At 39.1% G+C, this 26811-nt stretch overlaps 1 protein-coding gene and 1 long non-coding RNA gene across 2 annotated transcripts in view; one reads left to right on the top strand and one right to left on the bottom strand.

Moving 5' to 3' along the window:
- LOC107207247 (von Willebrand factor D and EGF domain-containing protein-like) overlaps window positions 1-496 on the top strand; it is a 192817-nt gene extending 192321 nt beyond the window's left edge. The window contains exon 27 of the mRNA XM_033516200.1: window positions 41-496. Within this exon, the coding sequence (XP_033372091.1) occupies window positions 41-496 (456 nt within the window). The remainder of the gene's footprint in view (window positions 1-40) is intronic.
- A 5181-nt stretch (window positions 497-5677) lies between these two features.
- Window positions 5678-26606, bottom strand: LOC107207174. Its single transcript, XR_004498396.1, has 4 exons — window positions 26411-26606; window positions 21138-21259; window positions 20128-20215; window positions 5678-7594 (listed from the first exon to the last, which is right to left on the bottom strand). It is a non-coding gene; the product is annotated as an uncharacterized LOC107207174 (long non-coding RNA).
- Window positions 26607-26811: the final 205 nt, after the last annotated feature.

The raw sequence follows: 26811 nt of genomic DNA, 5'->3' as shown, positions 1-26811 counted from the left end.
GCTCATCCCCACCCGCCCGGCCGACCGCCGCCTCTCCAAGGTGGAGACGCTGCGCCTGGCGTCCAGCTACATCTCGCACCTGGCCAACGTGCTGCTGCTGCAGCAGCGCCGGCAGGACGAGGCGGCCGCCGCCGAGCAGCCCTGTCCGCAGCCCTGCCCGCAGCCCTGTCCGCAGCCCTGTCCGCAACCCTGCCCGCAGCCCTGTCCGGAGCCCGCTCAGCCCCCGCAGCCCTGCCCGCAGCCCTGTTCGCCACCAGGAGCCTCCGCGCCTCGGTCCATCTGCACCTTCTGCCTCAGCGACCAGCGGCAGCGGGTAAGGGCCGGCTCCCGGACGCCTCCTGCGGCTCTGTTGGGGAGGGTGGTTATTGGTATCCCCCGCTGGTTTGAAATTGAACCAGCCAAGGGTTCAGTGCTGTCCTTGGTACCTCCTAACCTGTATTTTTATCCATCGAACAGCACCGAGAAAAAGAGAAACCATCACCTGGTCCAGCCGTAACCGGACTCTGAACAGGCTGAGGGTCTCGCACCACTCCTGCTCTGACTGTACCACTGCACTGGGTAACATCGCCTCACTCGTGCTGCATGTTTACATTTAGATAGCACAGTCCTAAAAGAGTTACTTTTTAAGCCTATGCACTTTGTTTCATATTGTGAGGGGTTTTTTCAGGGTGTTTTGCGAATGAAATTCGCTGCCTCTGTTGAGACGGTTGCACCTGGTGCGGCAGCTATTTTAGCGCGAGAAATGTTAAACCTCAGCAGCCAAGCCCTGATCCTGATGCCTCCTAAACCTGTGTCGCATGATGAAACTTGAACTTCCAAACACACGGTGTCCCCTGTCAGGGGAAGCTGCAGTGAACACGCCGTGCCCTACGCCTCCAGCCCAGCCCGGGCTGCACGCAGCGCTGCCGCCCACTCCTCCAGCTGCACGCCAGTCCCCGGGGACAGGGGCCGATGCCGACAGCTGACATGCTTGAGAGGTCTCAGCGATGCTGGAAGATTATTTTGAGGTGTTCACAGAAAGTCGGAAAACTTCCAGCGAAAGCAGCCCGGTTGGCTGTGCACAGGCGCTGCAACACGGGATGTATCCAGCACAGGAGAGGAAAGGGGAGAAGTGCAGTGTAAGCGATGCTCTTTTCTTATTAACAGGGCGAGTCGTGCCAGTCCTTTAAATAGCACAGGATATTCCTACATCTGCCGGGCAAGGAGGGTTTCCCAAGGGCTTTTACCCATCACCCAGGTAGTTCCATAACTGCCCCGTACATCACTGAGGTTGTTTATCTCCCCTCAGTTTACTAACTTGTATACTTTTTTTCAGAAGTAACTGTAAAAGGCAAATAAGATTTTCTGTTTTCAGGTTTGGACATTAGTGAAGCAGCAAGCTAAAATCTTAAACCCCAGTAATGCTGAGGTTTAAGAAACACAGAGATAGGTTAATTTTGCAATGTTTTTTATAGCTATTTGTAATACAATTAATTAGGCTTTAATTAATCTAAACTCGTTATTTGGGGAGGCACTCTGTAACTGTAACCACTCCAAGTGCTGCAAGGAAAACTTTCCTTTTTCCTCCCCTGATGCCATCTGTGCAGTGCTCCTGGCCAGCCTTGCTGCTCTGGCCAAACTTGAGGGCTGAAGAAGCAGCTCTGTGTTGTTCACTTTCTTTTCTATAGAGAGTTTTCTCTCCTTGCCCTACATAAGTGCAAAGCAAAATCTGGCAGTCGTTATGAAGAACTTGGCAAGAGCAAGGTTGTGGTGTACTCCTACACAACTTCACCTTTTCAGTTTCCCTTTTTTCCTGCTCAACATACAGCGGCCACTTTTTCTGTGGCACAATGAGGAAAAATCTGCTGTACCTACAGAAATGCAGTGAGCTCTTCCTTTGAATTCTAACAAGGCAAAATCCCAGCAATTCCACATCACATCAAGTCTCTTCAGTTATTAAAAGCTACAGGTTGTATTTTCCTGGATTGAGAGGAGATTCTTGTTTTTAGGTTTCTATCATTAATCTTTTTTTTAATGGGGAACTTTCAATTGCTGCCAGATCATGGTCTTTGCTTTGGCACTGATTTGTGAAGCTGGAACTCTTTATAGCTTTGTACAGTGTTTTTTAATTTTTGTGTTGTGTCAGCCTCTGTGTGTGGGTATAGAGCTCTACAAACATACCTTCCTGGATTTATTTTTTTTAATCAATTTGAAAAAAATTGTTTTTTAAAAAGTCATTTGCTTCACAATTAAAGCTGATCTTACAGTTCAGCCCAACATTCTTATGAACACATTAAACCAAAACATCTGACCTCTTTATAGACAATTAACACTAATTTATTCATTTAGCTGTATCATTTCATATGATACCCTAAAATGGCAAAACATAATGCAGTTTCAAACAATTCTAGGAAAATTTTGCATTGAGTATGCTCTGAATTTTGAATTTTGTAGGAAAGACAATAAAATTATTTATTTCAGGTTTTCAAAATGCTGTGATTTTTTTGCAGTTTTAAGAGTTTTTTAGTGTTGCTCTTGGCAAATGAAATATATTTGGATTTAATAAGATATCTTTATACTTAGTTATTAAAGGAAATGAGTACAAAATGTGAGGTCCATTTTTGTACCAAAGTATGAGCTGAAATCTCACAACTCGAAACTCTCATAAATAGTTTCTACAATCCTATAGGAATTTGATGTTCTCCCTCTAATGAGGATTTTATCTCCCTAGTTTTGCAAAGGGTTTATACCAAATACTTTTCAATGACAAAAGCAGGAGCAGGCCCTAATAACTTAGCCTTCTCTCCTGTTTAATGTGGCTCAGTGTACCATTAAATTCTCTCTTTACTCAGGATAAACTGTTGAATTCAACTGGGCTTGGAGATTTTCTCAGGGTTTCAATTACTAAATAATGCAGGAGTTTCAGTAACACTGATTGATCATGGCAGAAATTAGACCCCAGAGCACTGTGGCCCAAATATTTATGGTATAGACAGATAATGTCTATCCAAAGCAATTATAACCGTGATTTCTCTGAGGAACATTTATATATGTGTAACTCTGTGTATTTAAATGAGGAAAATTGGGGACAAGTCCTTAACTTTGCTGAAATTTATTTGTAATGTAAAACTTCTCTAACCCCAGGAGCAGAAAAAAAAAAAGATACAGGATTGAGCTGTTACTCTGTGATGGATTTTCTATAAATCAAGGGAAATAAAGAATTTAATTTCTGGAGACACAGATGAATTGGGAACTTGGATTGCACATTTAAAGAGCTCATCATCATTAGGTGTTTTACTGAGTTTTTACTGTATGAACTTGTGTGTCTTATCAGTCCTATTTTTTAATCATGGAGCAGCGTTATTCATGGCATGCAAAATATAAAAGTCAAAATCTTGAGGGTGTCTGAGAGCAAGTACCTCACTTGAGGTAATTGACCAATGAGGCATTGGAATGATGTGAGTTTTTCCAGAGGTGCCAAACAGCCCCTTGTTCTGCAGATATTGGGGGTTTGACTTACTTGTGAGCACATTCTGTTCTGTATGTATGAACAGAGGCATGCCTGATGCCAATCCCAGCTTTGTTTTCCTGTAAACACTTGGCTATTCAATTTATGATGCATTAATAAAGCAGAAACAGTGAGATATACACCATTTGGTCTCAGATCCTATTAAATTATTGTTAAAATAATCCAAGCATAGTACTTTGTGTAAATCATTGTACATAGCCTGCTACATCACTGTATAAAAACAGTACCAAGCAAAGTGAATAAATCATGTTGTTTGATTTTACAGGTTAAGTTTAAAGAAGCATTTGAACATAGTTCTTAGTTATCTATGAATTAATCATAATGTAAGTCAAAGTAGTTTCATATGTTGCCTTCTATTTTCATTGCTGTTCTACAAAACAGAAGTTTCCTTTCATGGAAAATCTGCTTCTTTACAAAAATCTGTATTTGTTTGCAAAATGTGATTACATTTGCTAAAATAAACTATTTTTGTTACTAATTTAAACAATAAACTGCAAACACTAAGCTGGAAGTTCTCTTCCATAGCCATCTCAAGATACAAGTATTTAATTATTTTCTTTACCTTTTTCAAATCTATCTCTCCAAGATTTCAGCAGCATACTGACATGTGTATGAATGCACCATGTGTGTGCATTGGCAGGAGAGAAGGGAGGTGGGTGGAAGCTTGGGAAAACGAAAAGTGAGCTCCTCTGCTCAGGGCCTGAACAATATCCTAAGTGCCAAACACAGGAGGAGATGGAGGGAGGGAAAGGATGGGGCAAAACAGAGGGAGAAGAAAGGAAGAGAATTCATCAGTGGAAGTTCATCAGGGCAGATGAACAAAAGAGCCTGGAGTGTGAGCAGTCCCTGCCATGTTTCTGTGCTCTAGCCTGTTGCACTGAGAGAATAACACCAAAATTTATATAAAACTTAAACTGACTGCCTAAATAACACCTTTGAAAAGAGAGAATGACGTCTTGATTAATAGTAAGAGCTACTGAATAATACAAGGCGAGGAGAAAGAATTTATGTAAAATTAGCTAAAATAGACAGCATGCTACAAAGGCAAGAGATCTGGGAGATCTCTTACACCAGGAATCCTTTGAAGGTTGAAGAAAAATGTTTTGAATGAATCAACATGTGGCGTGTGAGGGAAGAAAAGAAAATTATTACTGAGATAAAAAATACCATAGAGTTTCATGAAAGCCTAGGGGGGAAAAACCCATTTCTTAATAGTGAGAAGAACTAAACTGGCTGCTCTGGATGTATTTCTTCAAAAACCTTCTCAAAACTTGAATATACATTCATATCCAGGCAGCCCAGGTTCTATTTCAAGTGAAATCCTTTAGCAGTTACAACATAATACAAAGTTTTAGAAACCTTGAAGATTCATCCCACTTTTGACATTGTACAGCAAAGAACACAGGCTTCCTCAGAAGAGGAAGGAGAAAGAGAAGGCATGGATGAATAAAGAGTAACCAGCAGCCCACCACAGAGGATATTCCCCATGAAGCCAAGAAATCTCTCTCTTTGTAAGGATTTGACATCTTGATAGAAGTAAACTATGGTGAACCAAAAAAAAAATATCTCTGTTTTGGTGATAGATAAAATGTAGCAAAATACTTAAGACAAAAGTTGCATTAGAAAGGCCTTATCTACTCTCTTTCATTTAGGTCATTCACATCACAGAAGTGTTGTGAGATTTTAATTAACAATTTGGAAATCGCTATGTGTTCTTCCAAAGGAGGAGCCAATATAAATAAGACAATTACACTGAAATGGGTGATGGAACAAGGAAGTGATAAAAGTAATTCTACTTGTAATGGCATCTCTCTCCAACATCTTATTGTGTTTCCTTCACATTATTAAAATAAGCCCTACTTTCCAAGCATATGTATGCAGATCATTTTTAAATGCAAAGATTGCACGAACAGGTAATTATTTCAATAAGACAGTGGAGTTTGGTGGGAAGGGTAGGCATCTGTCAGGCCCAGATAAGATCAGACAGCTGTGCTCTATCCTGAAAGGGTGCCATGAAGCTCAGTTTTCCTAGGGAAATAACATCTTCGGTATGAAAAGCAGCAAAATGAAGTCTCCAAACAAATAAGTAGAGAAAACGTGAACTCTCAGAGCTCATTTTAATATAAAATACCAACTCTATATCAGGTGAAAAGATACAGCATGAGAAAAGGATAACAACATCTTTACTAAACAGTAAAAAATAAAGAGCAGGAGAATCTTTTCACTCTTTAGTCTCAAATTAATCCCTTATATTAAAAAAAAAAGGTGACTAGCAACAATAATCTCTGCAGAGAGCCACTGGGACAGCACGGGGGTTGGGACACAGGACACCCAGGACAGGCTGTAGGAAGTGGGATGGTTAAAATGGGGCCAAGAAGGTGGAAATCCAACAGCAGTCTCACAACATCTCCATGGAATGGTAAAGCCAGGCTTTCCCAAGGGACACACAATGAAAGCACAAGCAGCAAAAAGCACAAAATGCAATAATTGAATCTTTATTTTCTTTTACTTAAGGAAGAAAGCTTCTCACCACAAGCACTGGAACACTTCTCACAGTTAAGCACTGGAACAGGTCAGCCAGGGAGGCTGTGGAAACCTCTTCCTTGAGAGCCTCAGAACTTGACAGAGTGAGGGCCCAGTTGGGTCTAACTTTGAAGTCAGCCTTGCTTTGAAAATGGAAGATATATCAAATAACTCAAAAAGTCCTTTTCAATCTAATTTTTCCCATGATTTTATGAAATGATGAGCTTAGGGCTCTCTGGAAAGAAAATTTGTAGAATAAAATAAAAAGAAAAATGCAAGGACTTCACAGGAAAAACCCAAACTTTTGGTCATGCCAGGATCTATTATGCCAGACAAGATGAGGGGCATCCAGGTATGCTTATCAAGAGGGGAGCAAAAAAGATTCCTGGAGAAAGCAGAAACCCAATAGGCCTATAAAGGGGATTAAAAAAAATAGCAACAGTCAAGATTCCCTGAATTTTGTCTGAAACATCTGGCTGGGTGGGAAATCTGTTAAAAGTTGTAACTTAGAAGAATATTAGAAGTAGAGAAGTATCTTAACTACTGTGTCTGTGCAAACGAAATGATGGAAGGGACTTGAGATTGTGAATGCCAAACTAGGTAACAGTGAAAGAGGATATCTGTACCTTAACTAATAAATGTCTCCCAAAGACATCAGCAGCAGTGTAAAAAGAATAACAAAAATAAAAATAAAAATAACAAAAGTAACAAAAGTAACAAAAGTAACAAAAATAACAAAAATAATAAAAATAAGTGATGCTGAAGCTTTCAAGGGTAACATTTAAAGAACCTGTGGTGCTTCTAGTACTTGGAGCCTGAGAATATACTAAATACATGCATATACCACAATTAGAGTGTCAGAAATGCACAACAGAAGTTTTAGCATTGTGGAAAGAGGTATAACAAAGTGATTCAAGATATATCCATGGGAAATAGGCACCAGGCTGTAGGGAGCAAGGTCCTATTGTGTGTTGTTTTGTTACCACTGCAACCGATTATTTTTATTTGCCACACTGCTCAAAGAAAACCTGAGTGGAAAAGACAGGCTTTAATAACAGGTGCTGTGAAAGATAACAGGATAAGTGACAGTTTCTGGCTGATGTAAGAGGCAGTCTCTGGAACTCTCAGTATCTACAGCAGTGTGAAACACCAACCCTGGAGCAGCCAAGCATAGGTCAGGCACACTGAAGCACAAGCAGTGGCCAGCAAGACAGTCCTGAAGAGAAACAGCCAACAGCAGCAACCCACAACGTTCCTGCGCTGCACAAAACCGAGCTGAAACCAGCCAGAGGCAGCAGGAAAATCAAAGACCACTTTTCTGCTACATAAAACATGTTAGTGCTTATTTTAGCCTCTGCAATGAGATGGAGCAGAAACAAAATGTACGTTATGGGGAGCCTCTGCATTCCAGCAAATGCCGCAACATTGCCGTGTCCTCCATCACACAATCCTTTGGCACATGGCAGCTGTCACCAACGTATTGCAAATGAGCAGATCCTCTTCTCTGCAGGAATTGTTTCTCTCTGCCATCTTGGTGTGCTTGCCCCTCCTCAAGTGGCTCAGCTTTGGGAAATGCACAGGAAAAATTATTTGAAATATCACCACTGTTAGGAAAACACCGCCGCTCTTGAAATGTTTTAATTAAGATGGTTAAGCTGTTTAATTAAAACTATTTAAAAGGCCTATTCTCATTTTCATTATGAACTTTAGAGATCTTATGGCCTCAAAGAGTACAAAGGGGTCCAAAAGTCTCCATAATGTAAATAAGAATTAGTGAATTTACTTTTACTGGCATTATTTATAGTTAGTGATCTTCTCATGTTAGCTTAATTATCATGTGATTCTAAAAGGCTAATAATTTCACTCCATTACTCTCCAGATCTGCTTCTCTTTTACAAGTAGTTTAACAGATGCAAAAAAAAATAAATTAAAAAAGTAAAAAGAAAAATTAAGAGTCAAAGTAATGCAGAAAATCAAAGCTGTTAAAAGAAGGCTGGGCATTTGCTGAACCAGTGATTCAGAATTTGTTGCTCACCACCTCCATCTGCTGAAAGTTTCTGCCTGTACCAGAAGAAACAGGTCAAATGTTGTAGGTACCACTGCTCCTGGACAGAAAACAGCTTAAAATATATCAGTAGCAGTTCCAAAGAATGTGTTGGTTCTGGTGGGTGAGGCTCTGGTTTCTTTTGCCAGCTCTGCTAGTCCCTTATTCTGCCACAGACAATGACAATGCCTTCTAAAACTGTACAGTCAGGTAATGCTGGAATTTACCTCTTAATATCCAAACTCATCTGACTTTCAACAAGATTGGGGTCTTCGAAAATGAAACTAAGGCTTTATGGGGGAAAATTTGCTAGGATTCAGATGCTGAATAAAAATCACAATGCATACAAAAATCAACATCTACACACACACACAAACCCCTCCTGTGCATGTACTTCCAGATCAACCATGACCCGAACCACACAAGAACTGAACAGTGTGGAAAGGAGCAGGAACAGAGGGACCATCTTTGTGTATTCCAAATTGAGAAAATGATCAAAATAATGCAGAATAATTTGAAGGGATGGACATCAGCTAAGAAGTGATGAACAGAGAATATGTTTGCTACCAGCCTACTTCCACGAAGACACAACTCATTCTCTATCCCTGCTGAACAAGGGCAGACATGTAGAGGGAGGAGAAGCTGGGAAAGACACTCTGCTCAGTGTGTTTTCTCCTTTTGCCACTCCCAAGACATAGAATTGAAATGAACATTTCAGTAACTTAGCTAAAAGCAGCACATTCTGCAATTTCCACTGAGCTGGTCCCCAACACACAACTGCTGTTCCACAACCAAATGTCAGCACAGCAGCTGAGCCACACTCAGGCCTGGGAGGGAAAGGGAGAGCTCAGGAGCCTGGAAGGAAAAGGGAAATCTCAGTGCTGACCAAGGAAAATAACAAAATACACCTTCTGTTTGGCTGCTTGATGACATGGGGTACATGGTTTGAGTTTCCTTGTGAATCCCTGTCAACTACCAAGCAGAATTGGAATATTACACCAGATAATGTCCCAGTCCCAGTCTTCTTTCAGGATTGGTACTCCATTATGCTCCCACTTTAGGTGGAAATGAAACCCACAGCCCACTTTGCCTCAATATGTAAGGATAGGTTTCTAATAACTCTGTGTCACCTTGGAAAATTAAAATAGTACCTCTTGTTCTGATTGTATATGAAAGTATAGCTAAAACAAATTTCATGGCACTGATTAAGTGTCGCGTTCACTAAACTTTCCAATCCCATTACGGATCTTTCTATATTGGTGTTTGCGGAGGCTGCACGGTGAGTAAGAAAAATCAGATTTCAGGTGCTCACAAGCATGACAAATAGGCACTGAAGTGGCCTTGAGCACTGTGATGTAGTAACAGAGAGGAAATTGAAGCATTCAATATTCTGAGGTGTCTGAGCCCTCTGCAGATGGCTCTTGGATAGCTGTTCGTAGTGTAGCAAAAAGAAATCATCTGTTTTGTGAGGGCTTGTTGTTTATTTTGCTTTGACACTGCCAAAATAAATAATTTTAATGCAGGCAGCATAATATGAGTAACAATAATACACACACTAACTTGCAGCTCTTACTTTAGGTGCTCATCTCTAAATGAAATCAATGCAAGATTTAGCAAGTCTTTCATACAGTAACAAATCTCCAGTTCCAGGAGACTACTTTACATTTCTGTGTTAATTAGGAGCTTTGTGGAATTTAATTCAAGGTTGCTGACAGAAAGGCTTGTGATGAGGGGTATTTTAAACCCATGACTGACAGTAACAGCAGTGCTGCAGTTTATTGCCTTAGTTGGACTATGTGTTCTGTCCATCTTCATACCCCACCATTTCATTAAATAACTTGATGCTTAATAGCTCACGAAAAAAAAATATATTTCTGTATGTTAATCTTTGTACCATTCTGTATTTTATAATTGGATGAATAATTAAAATGCAGAAATTGAATTACATGCTTTTATTTTGGGGCCTTTTTCTATCTGGCAAGTAGACCTGTGGAAAGACATTAATTCATAGTTGAATGGATGATCTGAAAATATTTATACGCTATATAATCCATTTAGATATTCACTTGCAGTGAATGAAGACAATATCAGTAGGTATCTGATAATTAGGTGTCATTAGCACATGCATAAAGATAAATTTTAATCTGTTATACTGCACTGAAATTATTAAGGTTTAGTATTTTTAAATTAAGAGCTTCACTGCTTTAGATTTTCATATATATGGAGGTGCTGCAATTCTGAAATAAATTCTAGTATTAAAGAAATCACAAAATAATAGAATAGTGGTATTTCCTCTTTAAATTGTCAGGCACGGCAATTGTGAGTCCCAGCAAAAATTTCTGATTTTTTAACACAAATCTCCCTGATCTTCCAACAAAAATAATTCTGTATCTTCAAATAAAATTAACTCAGATTAGCTTGTAGGTTTCATCAAACATGTAGAACACAGACCAGAACAACAAATTGGCCATTAATCAGTAATATGCACAGGTGTGACCCTGCAAAGGTCAACAGTCAGGCACTTTGTTCAAGTATGGAAAGTTAAAAATAGCCTGTGCCAGTGTAGTTTATATAAATTGGTGATGTACAGTTGCCTTTGACGGTGAGTGAGAGTGAAAAAGTGTATTTAATTACCTCAAATTTAATTGACCTGTAAAGGAGAAAAATATGAAATATGAACAATCCAGCAGCTTTATGAAAGAAATGAAGTGGTACTTTATAAGACTGTTAGAATTTCTATTGATTTTGTGAATAATCGTGTCCTTGATTATTTTATCTCTTTCCACACATTCAGCCATCCTCTGCAAATGAAATTTAATTATTGTTTAGACAGAATCTGAGCACATCCTCAAGCAAAATAGTATAACTAGCAATGGCACAACAATTTGACAGCTCCCTGCAGCAGTACACAGAATCCATCCAAAATCGGATTGTGTCCCAGCGTGCTGCAAAACTACACTTTGCTGCCTCTCCTTGTGCTATCAGACAAAGCCAAGCCAGCCAAAGGATGAAATTAGGTAGCTGTTGGTGGAATTCCTGTTCCTCCCTCAAAGCCAGCACTGTCATACTTAGAGTGCTTTAGCACCAAGCCTGACTCCCTGCTGGTGGCCCTGTCCTTCAGGAGCACAGAGTGAGCTCTGTGTCCCTGCTCAGCGAGGAAGAGCTGAATTAATTGCCAGAAGGAAAGCAGCACGTGCAGGATCGGTGGCTTGGTAGCCACCAGGACACCCCAATATCACAGGGCTTGTGCAATGCAGGTCACAACACTGAGCTGATGCTTCAGACTGGCTGAAGACTCAGGCTGGTATCACAGCAACAGTAATGCCAAGATCTTGTCCAAAGTGGGAAAACCCACTTAATTTTGAGATATTCTTCATGGCTTCTTTCAGAGGAAGAAGAGTTCTTTCAAATGCACCAAACACTGTGCCCAGCCATGACATTTCTGTAAAGGTTGCAGGAGTACAAACAAGAGCTGGACTCAGCAGCTGCCTGTCATCCATGCCAGTTCTGGATGCCAGCATAGAAGACTGATTTAAAATTGCATGATGTGGTACATTTAAAATGTACATCAAAAACCTGAATTTATACAGGCTGGATTCATCCCTAATTTTATAAGTACATCTTGTTACATTTTCCAGGCAGCTTAACCTTTTGAAACTACTACCTATTAGTGGGCCAAAACCAATCTTTTAGGTTTAGAAGGGGTTTAAATTCAAAATATACTTGGCACTTCTGTTTCAAGTAAAGATTAAAAGCTGGTAAAAAAGAGTCTCACACTGAGCTAAACCAACCCGAGAATGGTGTTATAAATATGCAGAGGCTACGGGGAATAAAAACAAAAAAACCCAACCCTTTCTTTCAGCAAAAAAAGCTGCTTCCTTCTCAGGATCAAATGTGATCCAAGAGAAAATGGTGAAAACTATAAAAAATTACACAGAATGAGAGTCTGCAGCAAAATATAGAAATATTCTTCAGTAATATGTGAGAGAACAAGGAAATAAGCATCAGTTCTAGTTTGAGACACCCAAGTTAATACCTAAATACTCACCAAGATGACCATACTCAAAGCCTGAGTAAAGATATCAAACTGCAATAAGACCGAGGAATGGATATCAGTGAACCTAAAGGGAAAGTAAAGCTTGATGTTCTCAATTTGAACATGTCTAACAGTCACCATTAATAAAGTCTGATAGCATGATTTCTCTAACAAACCTAATTCAGGCTTGAAAAGAGAAAATACACTGTGTGTGTTTTGAAAGGTAGAACAGAGTCACTTGGGAGCTACAAATTCACGAGTATGACCTCGGTAGTTTGTGAGTCTTTAGAACATACTTTGAAAGGTTTGATATAATGCAGATAAATGGAGATAAAAAGGATGGTCCTGTACAATGACCAGAAGAGGTTTTATTTGTACATTTTCTCAAGAGAGAAAGTACAAAGGAGAAAAAAATAAAAAGAAAAAAAAGAAAAAAAAGAAAACCAGAACAAGACTCTACCCATACTTGTAGGCAAATGAGCATATGCAAGTGGAAGCTGGAGCCCTGGAGTTTTCTGTAATATTCCATGTGCAGCTGTGAATGCTTGCACTAATGCCAGTTAATCTGCAGAGCTATGGGCTGAGGGAAGGCAGTGTTGGCCACAGCACTGGAGTCATCTACTACTCTTCAAACACTGAAACCGAATCCTTCACATCCTCCTGGGCTCCACCAGAAGGGAGCAGATGGAGCCTCACTAAGCTGCTCGTTCAAACACAAATGCAAAATAAAGCAGTAAACATTAGGGTTTTGACACAATACCAAAGCAGAGGAACAGCAATAGTTTTAGTAAAAGTGCTTCTCACTTAAACCTTTCTCTGATGTTTCCAGTAGAGTGAGAGTTCATGGCTTAAACCAGGACTAGCAGCATACAATTAAATCCGAGTAAACATGGTTTATATTAAAAAGCAATTAAAGCTAAAGAAAAGACCCTTTGCAATGGCATAGTCTGACTCTGCTTTTATTTGATACACCAATTTCAAGCAGCTCTGCAATTTGTTGTTTGCATCCTTGCAATTAAGGCTCATCCCTGACATCCTGCACTAAGATGATGCCTTTCAGCTTGCTTTTGGTTTGTTTTTTTTGGAAAGGTCTGACAATTTTCTCTTTCATTCCTACTCCAGATGAAATATGGATTTTTTTCTCTTTCCAGCAGTCAAAGCTTTAGAGAACAAATAAAATGAGGATGAAAAGTTCTTCTTGCTCAGCTTTTTAATTAAAAGGTTTTTCTGCTTTAATTTTCTTTCTTTCTTTTTTTTCTTTTTTTTTTTTTAATTCATTGAACTCATGTAGGGTCAGTAGTAAATGGGCCATTCAAGTATCTCTTCTTCCTGAAACCATAGCAGAAAGCATCCATCCCTTTGGGATAAACAAGCTGAAAGAAGACTTTCTTTTGTTTCTCTTTCCCATGACTGAAGTGAAATTGCTTGCACCACTGGATTATAACTTCATTTTAAGAGTTTTCTTAATAAACATAAAGTAGGATTCAGACTACACAGAAAGATAGATAGGACAGAAAAGGAGAAGGGATCCACAAGGAGAATAAACCTCAAAAGAATTTTCTCCTACTTGGTGGATATCTTATTCTAAATCTGACATCCTTCCTCCTCACAGAGCAATTCTGACTGCAAACCTTTCCAAACCATCTCTTTCAAGCTGAGGGACATTTTCACACCATTTTGTGATCTGATGCATTCCAGCCACTCACAGGTGGCCTCACTCTTTGTTAGGATGCATTCCTGCCTCACTTTATTAAGTACCTTGAGGATATTACTTGTTGCAATACAGTTGGGCAAAGAAGAGAATGTGAAACAAAGTCTTGATTCTGAATTCCCTGGCCAATCTTGTCATTCAAATAGAAATAAAGAGTAGGGAATAAATCCAGAGAGGAAAAACAGAACACAGTTTTTTGTGCTTATTCAAAGGATAATGATGTCCTAGGGGAGACAATAAAAGAAAATGAAGCTGTATGAAGGACACCTCCAGTACATCTCGTAAACCTTGTAGGAAAGCACAACAAAATCAATAATAAAAAACTATTTGTGAGCTTGCTAAATAAAGCAAGCTAGGAACAAGACCTTTGAAATGCACGTATTGTAAACTGAGTTCTAATACTTCAAAATAATTATTCATAATCCAGGTTGAGATTCAAGAAGGATATTTACCCAGTGCTTACCTCTTCTTTTGTGCAACCTGACTTCCTATAAATGATCAGGGAAAGAGAAACATGGCAAAGCTGTTCAGCATAGTGCACACCATGTACTGTTCTGCACAAAACAATGCCTGCATTTGCCCAAAAGCTGTGTGAGTGTTTAAGGAACATCATCCATGTGCTGTTTTGATCTGCATGGATTGTTACTCCTGTTAAACCTTGGTGATTTTTATGTAAGAGGAACAGCAAAATGAAAGTGCAGAATACCAGTCTCATGCTGCACTGTTTCACAAATATACTGGCTACACAGAGTCCAGAAGCATCCCAAAATCAACCTTTTGTAGCAGATATAACAGTGTATTTTATATATTCTACTAATTTAAAAGGGACAATCAGATTTTCATCTGATTATAACAATTATCTCTTTGTGCTGAAACTAAGCACAATGGAAATAGTCTAAATGGATTTTGGAAAGAGTGGGACAAAGTCACAGAGTGATCTGGAGTAATGCTTGACAGAATGGCAGGAAGGAATCTACAGGTTTGCTATAAAATATATGTATTAAAGAGAAAAAAAACAACAAACCAACACATACCTCTAGCCCAGTACTTCGGCACATAAAACAACTTATCATTAATGATCACAATACACCCCTCTCAGTTTTAAAAGACAAGTTCCTAAATACTTATGCAATGCTTTGAACTCTGAAAGTCTTTTAATTGAAAGAGACCTGCACACCTCAGCAGTACTTAAATGTTTTCAGGTAATCCAAAATTCATCTGAAAGTTCAAAGAGATTCATGTATAAAGTATTGGCATTTCAAGTGACCAACTCTTAACCTGTCAAATTATATATCTTAAAAACTACAGCAAAAATCTCTTTTTAGAATACTCTGGTCTGGTCATGCATTGCAGTTTATCAATAGCAGTAAAGCTTGGCAAACACAGAAGCTGTGGTTGAAGTTCATGTCAATATAACACAAGGTCCAGGAAAGACTTGCTGTCTCACTAAAAGCTTTTCTAAAGATTTAACTAGAAAAATGCTAATGCTATTGTAAGATTTCTCTGCACTGCACCCACATTCATCCTGCAAGAGCTTCCTGCACATTCTCACAGAAGTTAAGCATAAATGTAAGTAATGAATACAAAACAAAAAGTCCTTCTGCAGTACTACAATAAGCACAGCATTTACATTTCAGGAACTGCTGAATGATAACAATCATAACTCTGAAATTATTTACTGCAAAATGTGGGCCACTAAAATAACTCTAAATACACAATTCTCAAGTGCAAGAAAAGTTCAAGGAGAAAACCCCTAGGTTCTTATTCCTGCATCATATATTATAAATTAAAAATTAGTTTTATCCAAGTCTTAGAACATTTAATAATTACATTTCCATCTTCTATTTTTCCCTTGAGGTGTGCTTCATTACACAGGTGCACAACTGAGTAGGGATGCTCTGACTGACCTCTCCGTTCTCCTAAGAGTCCAAGATGAATTCCCACTTACTATAAATGATCAAAGTTTTATGGACTAATGACAGTTTAAAGTACTTTTTTTTCCCCACTTTTACTGCAGTCCTGTCATTAAGACTAACAATCTAAAGTAGCTAAGAGAATGAGTAAGCAAGATGATTTACACAGATGATAGTGCAATGGTAAGAAGTGGGGAAAGATCCTTTCAGATTTTTTTGTAGCTGAAGCATTAAAAAGATTTACACCAAGGTCTTTAAGTGAAAAGAGAGCATTGCCAAAGAGGTCTGGCAAGCTCTTCTATCAATAAAATACTTTGCCCCATAAATTTAACCAAACTCTCAGCTTAAAACCTGATTAGCACTACAAGGACCTTGCCTTGTTACCAGAGAAGCCCACCAGCCCAGTATCCAAAGGGTCTGATAAAAATCAGACAAAATAGCAACACTTCTATAAAATTTTCACCACCATGGCATCTCCCATACTTTTTATTTTCCCACGATGCTACGTACAAAAGCTTAGAAAATATTTAGCATGAGAAAGCACAGGCTCTAATATATAACAAAGTCATATTGAAATTACTTAGGGCTGGGCACAGCAGTAAAAACTTGTATGTTTCTGTACCTGGCTGATCTGTACCTTTATAGCAAGACTTACAAAAATCATGCCATAGGGTTTAACTTCTTTCAGAATGCTCTTCAGAAATAGGTCAATTTAGAACAAGCTTGTATCTTTTCCATAATCCAAGTCCTACTATTTTTGTTCTTCATCAGAAATAGCCTGAATCAGACCTGAGTTCAGGCGTAGGGCAGGTTCCCATCAAGGTTTAATTTTATGGCTGTACCAGTACATGCATTTGACATTTGAAAGCAGAAGTATTTAATACAGTTCACAACAAAATTGCAAGGCAAAATCACAGAAAGAAAACTGGAGGTTTGCTGTTGCTCAGTATAACAGAACATTATTTGTTTGGTGCTAAAAATGGGCTTAAGGTTGTAAGCCATGAGTGTTTTGACAGTCCTTGCTTCCAGATCAGCTGTTCATGACATTTCCATCAGCTATCAACTTGGATTGCAGCCCATCCAGATCTAGAAAACAGGTGCCATCTAGTTTTGGACTTCACCCAAAAGGAGTAGGGAAGATACTCATATATGTCCTCACCCTCACCCTGAAAGTCTGAATAAAGTGATAAACTTTATATAGGGAGCTCCAACAGTCAGATTGTAGCAGGAAGAAATGCAAGGGGCCAAAGGGGTGAACAAGCAAAAGGGCCTGTTGATTTCTTGGTCTTTTTATGGCACAGCAGCACAGGTATTTCTGCTGAGGGCAGCAGGTTGTGCCCATGCAGACATCTCTGAGCCAAATTCTTTAATTTCCAAACAGATACAAACAAATCCATAGAAATCCACTTGGAGGGAAGCCAGGTTTGCCTATTGACCAAGGCCCATGTCCTGTGCAATTCTACTCTGAATCAGGACACAGCCTTGGATAACTGGTCCATCATAGTAGTGCTGAGTTTCTATGGAAAAGGTTGATAAGCAGCTGGATATCATTCAGTAATTGTTGTGCTCCTTTAACCAAACAAGGCTGGAAGACAAAGCCACCAAAAACGGAGGAACCTCCCATAACCAACACCCTTCCCAGACCACTGCTGTGATTTGGCAGTCCACAGGCAGCCAGAAGTGTCAGGAATTTAAACAATTCTGGTTACATAAAGGTTACAAACCTTGCTGGCAGCATTTACAAACACAGAAAGAGGCAGATCCCATTCCTCTTTCTGCTCAGCCTTTCCTCAACCAAACTTTAGCACTTGCAGGTCCAGTTTCCAATTCTCCAATTTTCACCCAGGTCTCAGACTAAGTACTGGACACTTGTAGTGTCACAAAATCCAGGTATTGGCATGGTAAAATAACACCAAAAAAATTAATAGGGAGCCAACATGCATCGAAGAAAAGTCAGCCTACAAGTCTTACTCCAAATATTTTATCTTCATCAAAGAATTTATTCCTCTATCCAACCACAGATATTATCTACTGCTGCCTAAAATACAGTTAGTGTTTCTAACAGTATTCTGATTGAGATATAGAAAAAACCACTGAAGGTTAATCATGAAAGTGCTTGCCAGTGTTCTTTCTTGGTCAGAATTATCAGTTTTATCAAATAAATTCACTATTTCAAATTATAGGAGAATCTGTGCCAGCATTGCATGTATTCATTTAAAAACAAACGCTCACATGTGCATAGGAAGCTCCAAAAATGGATTTGTCCTAAGCAAGAAACAGGACAGAATGTGACCTTCATGGCAACAAATATTCAACTGAATGCAGAGATTTTAAGCTGTTTTAGGAAAATGCTTGTTTCACATTCAGCAGTTTGGAGAGGGACTCCTATTCTGCAAATGCAACTACATCAGCTCTCCAATGGCAGATGGCAGGAGTGATCATAAACAGAATGATTTTACTTTCTGGTCAGCATCCAGTTGTCAGGATTTTTTTATAGGTTCCTTTTTCATTGAAATGAAGGAAGAGCTGCATCGATTTCTTCATTCACATACAAAATATATAGGAAAAATTAGGAAGAAATTCTCATAGAAACACAGCATCTTCCCTCTCACTCCCTGCCTTAGCATCTTGTACAGCAGCCTGGGAAACCAAAACAGGTCATGCATTGAAAAACAGTTTTCAGAACAATTCATTAAAAGCACTGAAGAGTGCTTGTTGCTTTCATGTTCTCCCCCAATGATGCGTTGACTGCACATCATGTATGCAAGCGTATATTCCTTACAGACCTGGTCCCAAGAGAGAGTTAAAAGTGGGAAGACATATTATTCATCCAAGTATGAGAAGTTAAAAACGTTCAGAGGGGATTACAAATGTCATTTTTCCCACTGATTCACTTTCATGCTAAGTCCTGTTCACTGCACACGTTCTCACAACCATCCCCTTTGGCTGCATAATTGTAGAACCATCTCAATCCCAACTGTCTTCCTTGAGGGAAATGCAGAATATTTCTCTTGTTTTCAGTGCTTTGGGAAAGACACAAAACCTATTTATACAGAAATTGTTTCTTCTCTCCCATGTTTTTCCTCTCACGTGAAATACAACTTTTACATCCTGCCTGTATGAGTTGTGTACAACTGTGATTTATAGCACTTGTTTCATCCACTTTCATTGCAGTATTTTTTTAACTCCGAACAATTTTTTGTTTGTTTTGTTCGACTTTGTATTTCAATTACTGGGTTTTCTCCTACAGCCTATGAATTTAAAGAAGCTATGGGAGTGACACTATTTGTTACAGAGGCCTGTTGTCAGTAGATGGCAGCATGTGGCTGCTTAGCACACAGACTGCCAAAATTCTTACCGGGGAAACAAACTCCCAGACATCTTTGTAGACTCCTATCCCTACATACCTTTTCCAGCAAAATACTGCAGTCATGTCTCTTACAAAATCCTTCAGGGTCTGAGTCAAACTATGCAGTTTTCCTTGATTCTTGGTTTGGTGTTTGGTTGAGGATTTTTTTTTTTCCCCAAACAAAAGTGCAGGAGAAATTAAAATATTTCTGTAAAGCAGAGATAATCTGGACAAAGTCTCTTGGTACAGATGCTCAGAAAGGCTTGTAAATTTGGAATTCCAGCCCTGTATCTGAAGTTCAAGACATCAGTTCTAGCAACAAAACCAATTTTTTTATCCTTGCCTCTTCACAGCTTTTGACTACACAGGGTACTTTCCTGCTGTCAAACCATAAGCACACATATATAATATTTCCTCTCTTCCCTACCTGTATAAAAGGATGTAGCAGTGTATCCAGGACTATAGAACTAACAAAATTTCAAATAATGAATTCCAAAATTTCACTCCTCTCTTGACTGGTTTTTCATACAATAATTTAAATGGAAACAAATCCCAAGTTAGTACCATGTACATATTTAATTCCCTCTAAATTCCTAATTCTTTACATTCCCAGAACCAAAATGGGCTTGAGAAATGTACACAGCTATTTGCTCTTGCAATCTACACTTTGCTTCTCTGAGTAATTAATTATATTAAATGCTGTGGGCAACATAACAAAAGTGTATTTCTGTATGCAAGGTTTATTTCAATTTATGTGATGTGGTTCTTTCAGGTTAGGAAATTTAGGGTATATTCAAAACAGAGTTTTCACAGTGGATAGAAACAACCTCTCTCCTACCTGGATACATCCCTTTCACTTTCTGGCAATGTAGAAGCTTTAAAGTGTATTTTTCTGAAAATTTTATAAAAGTGGTAAGAATCCACAAACAGCTCATGCATCCCCCTGTGCCATATTGGTTCTACAGCCAGAATTACTTGGTCATTTCAAAATAAATGCTAGAGAAACAAGAAGCTATTTTAGGTTGCTGGTGTGTTTTTCTTACCTGACATGATTTCATTAGCCTTATTCTGTCCCTCAGAAGCAGCTAAAATTCCACTTTTTCGTCGTTGCAAGTAGGAGCTGCTTCAGCACTGTGGGGAAAGAAAACTCTTTTGTCAAACAACATAGTGCTTTTAAATTACAACATATCACACAATTGATCACAATAAAACAAGGCCTCAGAAGGGCCCTCCGACACATGAGAGCTCACAGATGTTTTTTAAAGCAGCAAGTCCATTTGTTTTGAGCCTGTGAGGGTATGGCTCCCAGGGCAGAGGCAGGAGAGCTGGAGTGCACTGATGGAAGCACTGCCTGTGAATCCTGTGCTCCTGGGGAGGCTCATCTGCTTCAGCCACAGGCTCCTTCAAGCCTCTGAGCTCTGAGCACCCAGATCAGGGCCTCTCCCTCCCCAGTCCTGCTGCCCCAGGACTCCCAGTGTCTGTCAGGAGGAGTGTGTGCTCCCCCAAGCTTCCCCTGGCAGCTCCTCAGATTATTTAATCTCCAGAAGTCCATCTGTCAAGGAACAGAAGTTGAAACCAGCTGCTCATCCATGGAGAGCATCGCTAGGCAATTATTGCCATAGACTATCTCAAAAAGTCACAATTTCAATATGCCTTTGAAATTTGGTGTGCTTTGAGTTGCAATAGATGAACTACAAAGAAGACTGCAAAAACCTTTTGTATTGCTAGGCAGTATTAATAGAGTAAAATGATGGTGGGATTTAAAGATCCCAAGGTAATGACAATTAAAATGGCATCAATTATAGCAAAGAATGGCAGTAAAAGATCTGCATCAACCTAAAAGTGTAAATACAGGGAAACCCAGGACATTTTCTACTTCTCCAGGTTCTAATGCTGCCACAATATTTCCTACTTGCACCTATTGTTCTGCAGTTTCTGTGCACACCTTATATGCAACATGGCAACTGACAACACAGTTCTTTATGTCTTTGATAAATATTCTTCCCATCCTTTGATTTCTTTTTCATGACCTCTTTTTTCCTTATTACCTTACCATTAATCTCTATGTCCTCTCTGATTTCTCCCTCCAGGTGTTTTCTCCTATATTTCTTCAGATCTTAATAAATTTGATGTATAATAACACTGGGGTGAGGGAAGGATCTTCTCTGAAGCAGCCTTTAAGAAAGATAAGGTTAAAAGAGGGGCAACAGGATCTAATGTCATTATATATTTAAATAGTGCTAATAGTGCATGTGCAGGCATGCCAGAATTCACCAGCTGTCCCTAAAGGTACAAGCCAGCTTTCTGCCTGCTCACATTATAGCCCAGTTTAACCTCTGCTGGAACATATCTCAGCACAAATGGATTGTAAAACCTCCTTCCCTACAACCAGTCTAATTTATCTGCCTTCAGAAATGTTTGGAGTTTTTCTGTAGAGAAATTCAAAGATTACACTCAAAGTTACAGAAAATTAACACAGTAGAAGTTTAATAGTTGAGTTAAAGCAGAGTGGAAGAAGTACCATAACAGAAGAATCTTCATAGATTATCTATATGTATATGGAAGATATAGCTGTATATTTATATATATAATCTAAATATTACAGATATTTATATATATATATACACATATATCTATATAATAAAATTGATAATATTTTCTGTGGATAAACTACGATGCCATCAAAATAAGCAGAATTTGACATAAATTTGAATGGGAATTCATACATGGGAAATAGTTCTGGACATGGAAACATGCAAGAAATTAAGGCACAATTTAGCAGAGGCAATAAGATAATTGTGCTGTGTCCAGCTAAAAGAACAGCCATTGAGTTGCAGGTAATGATATCTGATCTAGACAGTTTCAGATGTTTAGGTTAATTGGCATTTAAATTCAGCTAGAAAACAACAGATCAAAATTTATGAGTCACATTCTCACCCTCTGACCTCACTATTAAGAAGCAAATATAGTACCTACAAATGAGAAAGAGAATTAATTTCTAGAGAAGTGTGCGAATAGGAAGAATATATTTAATTTTGGAAATGCTCATATGGATGTTCAACTTCTAGTGTTTGCAACTAGCTTTTTCAGGCTACAACATGTAACACTTGATTGAGTCTGTGTCTGGAAAGGATTTAGTCTTGTCTTGAATAACCTTCTGGCAGCCTGCTGTGCCTGTACCTCCCAGTTTTCCTTCAGACCTTCAGCAAAAGAAGTTTGGTATCATAAAAAATTTCCTTTAAATTCTAGTCAGACGAGCAGGTATTTGGTTAGAGCTTTTTCCAGCCAAGAGAAATTATATGGCTGCTCATTTATAAGTATCCTTTAGCTCCAGAGCCCTTATAATTTGTTTAGGTTTATAACATACATCATGTATCACCTTCAGTGATCTTCCATAGCTGTGCCAGATGCCATCATTGGAAGACTTTGGCAATGAAGTACCTTCAGTTCAGCAATCCAGCCAGACTCAGTAGTGAGTGCTGTCCTGATGAAGTCTCTGTTACAGACACAGAAACCTCAGGCAAGATTTAACTTTGGAAAATTGTTGGAAACCTGGTTTGTGTGGCAGTACTGGAGGTGGAAATACAATTTACACTTCATACACTATATAGCAAACACTAGCACAGCTAGAAGGTTAGAGCTGCTCCACATCAAGAACAAAATACTTCACTCTTCTGTTTAAGCCTTCATAATTTTACTGTTAAAATAAAATGTCTCAGGTTTCACCCAGTCTTTCATAATGTATTTTCTGACACTGCCTGCATAGGCAGCCCATGTCCTTATGCAAGCTCCTGTACCTACAAAACTATTTCATTTATCTGTTTATAAAACAACTTCTCAGTTCTGACACTGCCAGAAAAGTTTCAAATAAAGCATCTGTCCTTCTTGTACTTTCCCTGCATTCACCAGTGCTTTGGAAATGAAGCCACATCTCAAAAATCAGGCCTGGATTACAAAAAGGTAGTGCAGAAGCCAGCAGTGATGCACTGGGCTTCAAAAGCACAAAAGGTCTGAAGATTATTTTTAATAACCTGGCCTCATCTTGAAGGAGAAGTAGAAATTAAAAAGGAGAAAAAAAAAAAGAAAAAAAAAAGATGAGGAATGAGATAATCAGCGTAGATAAACCAAAGGAATGATTTGATGCATTTTGCTCTGCAGTCAAATTATTGGGTACATAACACTCACACTCAGGGTCACTTTAAGCAACTTCTAACAGGCACAAAGAGATTTGGGAAGCAGGGGACGCACCATGTAAAAGTACAAACCAATTCACTACTGTCCAGTCCACAAAAACAATTGCTAGGAATAATGAGCTACCAATCCAATCCTTGAGAAGTTCACTGCTTCAGAGGTGACTCCAGATCACTGCTCCAAACAACATTTGCCAGCCAGGAAGATCATGTGAGGAGACTCTTCTCTATTTATCCTTGGGACAAGGTTGAACCTTGGTGATGCAGAGCTGCCATCTTAGCTTGTTTTCTTCTTAGAACTATGTATTTTTCCATGGTTTTTTTTCCTTTCAAATACTTAAGCTGCCAATTATGCCCTTCTCACCAACTTTATCTCTACAGTTTCACCTTGTTTCATTGCACAGCTCTATTCTGTGTAGGCTTTTCCAGCTCTTGCCATCAGGTCAGCAGGTTTCTCAGAAGTCTTAGCTGGGGCTGCACAAACGTTGCTGGATCTTGGATCAGACAGCTGAACCACTGGGAGGAGGGTTACAGTGACAACAGACTATTCCAGAAAACTATTGGCATTCTCTTATGAAGAGCCATCGCTTTTATTGTCAGATCACGTTGCTGCGAGGGAGCAGAGAGCAGCAGCACACACTTAATAAAATAAAATAACCTCTTTGCATCTCATTCAACTCTGACACAGCAGTGAGAGCAGCAGAGGATTCACACAAAAGCAGACAGAAGTACGTAACAGACCTCTTCATTTGCACTAAGAAGTTAAGCAACAATAAGCCTACTTAGGCCTGCAGATGGTTCAGTGCCTATAATGCTTGGCTTGGGTTTTAATGCAGAAATATCAAAAGCTGTTAGTGGCAATGCTGAATGACCTCCTGCCTACAGTCAGTGATTTGCTTTTAATACTGAACACGATCTACAGAGTGACTGATCATATTTTGAGTCTCATTAGGCAGTCACAAATGGAAGGGAAGAGGCACTAGCTAACTCTCTCTGCCCTGCTGAGCAATAGCAGGATAAAGCACTTCCAGCCCTCACAGATAAGAACCTGCACACTCTGGGAATGCAGCAGCAAGAAAAGTTTGGTGTGTGCAAACAGCCTAGGCAACATGTGCCAGATGTGACACTGCAGGAAAAGCACAGGAAATAAAAAAGTCATCATGGATATAACAACCTTCTGTGTGGCACTCTGTCCCTCTGGTGAGATGAAGAAATTTCCATATCCTACCAGGCAATCACATCTATCTGCATGACCCCACTGCTTTGTTCAGTTGAACAGCTAAATGTTTTCCATCTTTTCTCAGATGGAAGGCTCTCAAAATGACACAATATTCCAATACTGTAAATCTATGTCAACTTATAAATTGTATGTTATCTGAGGAATTCCTCTTGACCCCTGAAAAGAAATCCATAAACCTCTGGACATCAGGTCAGACAAACAGAGCAGACATAAAACTCCTCACTATAACTATTTTTTTTCTCTTTTTAAGGTCCCAGCACCCATCTACTCCTTACAGTAAAAGCTGTCTTGCAAAACCAACTCTGTAAAGCACTTTGATTTTATCCTGAAAACTGGTTGTCACAGAAAATTAACTATGCTAAGTGTATCTAGAAAATTGTCACAAATACTGTCACCTTGAGGAAATTGCAATTACTAAACAAGGATCCCTGGTAACTTCAAAGCTTTTGGACATAACTTTGAAGAAGTCTGTGTATGTCAGATTTCACCTGTCTATATTTATGTCCACTATTGCCCTGAAATGACTGGAGCATCACTACTGATGAGAAAGAACAGAGCACCACCTGTTTATACCAATTGGTTTTGACTCCTACAATGAATTTTGAAAACACTATTGAAAATTTCTACTTGCTGCACTTAAATATTTGCAGTCTACAATGTGCCTTAATGATGAGAAAATAAGGAGGGAATTACATGATGGCACAAAATCCCGATCTTTTATAAATTACTTAATCCCACAAATCTTGTTTTCCTTAATCCATTACTTTTTTGATGACACTGGCTGACTGAAAAGTTACAGTAGCACTTGCCTCCACTAATCATTGGATCAAAGAAGTCTGATAAGGTTTTAATTTTGGGAACACTACTGAAGAATGCCTTTTGATTTGAGAAACCTAACTTTTCTCATCTAGATATTTTCTTGTCTTCTTCCCTCCTGATTCCACTCTCAAAAGAAAAATTGATCTGTCAAATCTTTCTTTCTATAACTGAAACTTTTAAAATTGGCAGAGGCTTTCATGGGTCTTTTCAACTTAGTTTTACAACCATAAAAAATTGACAGATCTCTGCAAGAAAAATGAGAGCATGATAGATTTGTCAAAGACTCAGTGGATAAAAATGAATGCAACAAGACATATATATGCCTCTTTCTGCTGTAAGTGAAAGAAAAGCTCTTCAGAGTCCACCAACAGGAACAATCTGTTCCTCATCCCTCAGTCACACCAAGTTTACGGCTTTGTCTCCCCATGAGCAGAGGGAGGATGTCTCCTGCTCAGTCCAGCAGCACAAGGCCTGGAGATATTGATGATACCCCAAGATGCAATTTTGGACTCCTATACTCTCAAAGCCAACTAGGCTGATTTCTACCGCACTCTCCAGAGCAAATTTGCTCTGTTCCAGTTCTCTAGAAGGTTATGTAACTTTCCCTGCTGTATTGCAATTTTCATACAGGTATCTATGCCCTGAGCTGGATGGTAAAATCTGAGATCAACACAGAACAAACTGTGCTGTGACCTTATACAAGAATTCAATAGGTCCCTCAAAAATCACTGTTTCTCCCCTTAGATAACCCAGCTGGTCTCAACTGAACCATTTTTAGACATCTTGCCCTTATTGAGATGGGTTTCAGAACAAAAGGCAAAGTTAAACAGCATTGACTGGAATACTTGGCAACTTAATTAGAAACTCATGCCCATGTCCTGAGTTTCTGGTCAAATGAAAAACAAAAACAATTTCCCCAAGCCAGGCTTATTCAAACACATTTCCTTTATATATATATATTATTATTTTTAATTTTTTATTTATTTTTTTTTTTATTTTAAGCACCTGGTCTCCAGAGATCACAGACTTTTTGAAAAATATCCCAGGAAATGAAAACCAAAAAACAACATAAACTACCTTGTTTCACAGAAGACTCCTGAGGCCCTCTGATTTATTCCAATGCTGAACAGAGCACCTTTGCAGCAACTTTGCCAGTTCTCCAAAACAACTGTGCCAGAAACTAAAGTTTGCCTTTCTCACACTCCACATCCTTAGAGGGAAGCTGTTTCTCCAAAAGGTCAAACAAAGCATTTCTTTCAAGTTCCTCAGTGGTTCTGGTCTGGATTCTAAAGAAAAAGAGGTTTGTGTTGGTTCCCCACTCCTGAATAAACCTTCCAAAGGTAATTCCCTCCTCCCCCAACAGCAGTGACCACACCTGGCCCAGAAGGGGAAAGTGAAGGAATTGTGCTTTTCTCCATCTCTGCTTCCTGGTGACAAGATTACAGGCAGCATCTGAGAAACACAATTTCCTTCCAAGT

Source organism: Parus major, chromosome 7, assembly GCF_001522545.3.
Source record: "Parus major isolate Abel chromosome 7, Parus_major1.1, whole genome shotgun sequence".
NCBI classification, from domain to species: domain Eukaryota; kingdom Metazoa; phylum Chordata; class Aves; order Passeriformes; family Paridae; genus Parus; species Parus major.
Note: the sequence above shows the minus strand (reverse complement) of the source record. Positions and strands in the feature narration are given on the sequence as shown.